The 3,327-nt window shown below is 34.1% G+C and overlaps 1 protein-coding gene across 1 annotated transcript; it reads right to left on the minus strand.

Annotated features, from left to right (window-relative positions):
- Positions 1–2,075: 2,075 nt before the first annotated feature.
- On the minus strand, positions 2,076–3,107 carry LOC136035279 (putative ankyrin repeat protein RF_0381). Its single transcript, XM_065716964.1, has one exon. It carries the CDS (start codon positions 3,105–3,107, stop codon positions 2,076–2,078), a length of 1,032 nt encoding a protein of 343 aa, XP_065573036.1.
- Positions 3,108–3,327: the final 220 nt, after the last annotated feature.

Genomic DNA, 3,327 nt, shown 5'->3' on the forward strand with positions numbered 1-3,327 from the left:
TCAATAAATCAGAAAAAGTTGTTGTATTTATTGATGTACCGGTAAGAAATTACTAATAATTTCATTAAGTTGGTTTTTTAGACCATTTGCTATTTTTTACAGAAAAAGAATTTGGGTTTGGCAATTTTGACTTTAAATATTCACAGCTGTTGTTTTATTGTGCTTTTGTCGTTCGTCTTTGTTTTCTAAAACAGTACCATATTTGTTTTCGCTATTGTTTGTATTTTATCTAATGAAGGTTCCATCTTTAATATCGACACACAAAGTAGCGTGTGAAACCTCATTACAATTTTTTTTGCAACAGTAGTCATTATGATATTACTAACTCCACTCCTGTTTTTGCTGGTATTTTTGGACATGTACTAATATCAATTTAGGCCCTTGATCATATTAAAGTGTTTTGTTAGTGATTATATAAAGATCTTAAGGCTGTCTTCAGCTTCACTTGGGGTGGTGATACTGCATGCGGACGTTGAGTATGGTTGTGACAGTTTTAGACTCTTTGGAGGCTATTGGGAACAATTTATTTTTCTAAGGACATCTCAGCGATTAGGCACACTCCTTGCCTACTGAAGGAACATTTTGTCTTCTCTGTGGATTAATAGTATTATCTTATAGCTCAGGCCAGTGGCATAGTTTTAAGTTACTAAAGTTTTGGTAACTCTTAGTGTTAGTAAGGTTTAGTCAGTTTTAGTAACCATCCTTTTAACCTTTTTTTTAACAGCTTCCACTAAATAGATAATGCTCCGAAAAAAGTAAATTTTTCCCCTTTAACTTTATAAAATATTTCTTTCCGGGTAAATATATTAGAAATACAGCCATCTAGGGCCTCCTTTAAATGACTTTCTTCTCTGTATTAGTAAAATCTATCAACCTATGACCTTTGTCGTACTGAAGATATAAATCAGTCCAAGCTTAACCTACAGCCCTAATCCTAGTAGCATATCAAGCCATTACTTTTGGTACCAAAAACTTGGCCTCATAATCGGGATAGATATGCTAAAAGTTTCTTGTAATTGTAAGTTTTTAAAAAATTATGTGTGAACCAGACTTCAACCACAAAAATAGTTGGAGTCAAAGTCTTTAAAGATTAGGGCTTTGGAGTCCGACTTGTGAATGTAACTTATCACTCTTAAAAGTGGGAGTTGGCGAAAGTAAGCAAACAGTGACTTTAAAAAAATTTCAAACTTGTATCTAATATTTCAGGATTATCGTGACTTCATCCTTAAAATGAAGGGATGAAGAGAACCGTTGAACTTGGCCTCCTGAGAATTCATTTCTCAGTTGGTATTCTTGTAATTCCCAACTTCATTAGACACTGTCTCTTTGCGTTAGAAAGCTGAAACCAATTTTTAGTTTCTTTCGATATTAATTTCAGTGGTTAAGTAAATATTTTAGAAATATTTTAGAAAATTTAGAAAAATACTGGAAAAATTTTAGAAGTAAACTAGTTTCGTTAGAAATCTCAAACATGTCACAACCTCTCATAAGAACCTGTAAGCGTTAAATATCTCGTTCCTATGTCTCAGTTTTTTTTCTTTATATCCTCCACAGGCTCTATTATATGCTCCCCAGGGGTTATCCTATTTGTCTTAGTCGAAAATAAAGTGGTGGGTACGTAGACAAATTTGTTTGAAAACAGACTGCCCTCAAGAGTGTATCAGTGGCAGCCTGAAGGAAGACGAAGACGAGGTCGACCAAAACACACACTGCCGAGGCCGTATGATCGGGACCTGAAAAAGGCAAACATTTCCCTCACTTCGCAATGGGAAGATATCACTGCAGCCGCACAGCTTAGTGATGAAATGAGAGACGTTGTGGACGCCCTATGTGCCACCGATGGCTCAGGAGGATCTAAGGTCTAAGGTAAGGTAAGGTAGAATTTATCTTCAACCTTACATGACATCTTGCCTCGTATATTGTATTTACATGGTATTCGGTATTCATATAGAATATAAACTCATCCACAAACATCAAGTAGTTTTTCAAAGATTCTGGAATATTAAAGCTACTTACGTCATTAAATTTGTTAGCAGGGTCTATATGCTTTCTGATAACTTTCCGGGATATAGATTTCAGCGTAAGTGGCTCGAATCGATATACAATCGACAAAACCATATTTTTTTTTGTGCTTCGTCCAAAAAAGGATGGTGTAAGAAAATTCCTAGTATCCCTTCGTACTCATCTCTTGTTATAATGGGATGATAAACTGCTTTGTTTTCTAAAATATATTCAACTACTGCCATGCATTTCTTGAATTTTGTAAATTCTGTATTTTTTTTAATGTAATAGCTAGCTCTACATAAAACAAGGCAAATAGGCCTCTCATTCCTGGAAGTTAGACAATTAATTTTGGCACCATTTAAAATTAATTGCTTGAAAACATCTAGATTACCCTTTAAAGCAGCATTAAGTAGTGCTGTTTTACCGAACCCATCCCTCAAACTATGGTCTGCTCCATTTTTTAGGAGATATTTTGCCACACATGTTTCATTATGTAATGTAGCTAAATGTAAGGGCGTTTCATTATAATTTTCATCAAACATTTCAGCCATATAGAGCATCCCAGGTATCTTTGAAGTTAAACAATTTACTTCTGCTCCATATGACACTAATATCTGACAAATATCTTGACTGCCCATTTCAGCAGCATAATGCAGTGCTGTTTTACCGTCATGATCCTTCAAACTATGGTCCACTCCTTTTTTTAGGAGATATATCGTCATACATCTTTTATCACAAAATGCAGCTAAACGCAAGTGGGTCGAATTCCCTAAAGCTGAATAATTTGCTTCTTCTACATATGTTAATAGTACATGACAAATATCTGGGTTGCCCTTAACAGTCATATGTAATACTGTTTTACCAAAAGGGTCCTTGCAGCAAGGGATAGTTCCATTTACTACGACATACTCAATCACAGATGTGTTGTGTCGATCTATACCATAGAATTTAATATAATTTTTCGGAGAATGTTTCATTTCATCTGTCTTAACAAAAGGTTCAAGTAAAGTTTTTAAATCACTAGACCATAAGTTTCTAGAACCAGAACATTCTGTGCATCTGATAATCATGTTTTGATCAATGCTTGAACCAATTCTCATCATTATTGCTTATGGATTTTTTAAGGCTTCGACTGTATAATGTGTCAGTTGTCTATATGTTCTTCTCAATGTAAAAGATTTCTTTTATTTTTCATAGAAAAATAAATTTTACGACATGTGAGCAAAATGCTTTTAAAGAAAAATACAGTTTTTATGCATCGCTTAAGAAGATCAATATACTGAAAAAAATAGTTTCTAACAAGATATACTGTGAAGGCTGAGA

The sequence above is a fragment of the Artemia franciscana genome, chromosome 2 (genome assembly GCF_032884065.1).
Source record: "Artemia franciscana chromosome 2, ASM3288406v1, whole genome shotgun sequence".
Lineage (NCBI taxonomy): Eukaryota > Metazoa > Arthropoda > Branchiopoda > Anostraca > Artemiidae > Artemia > Artemia franciscana.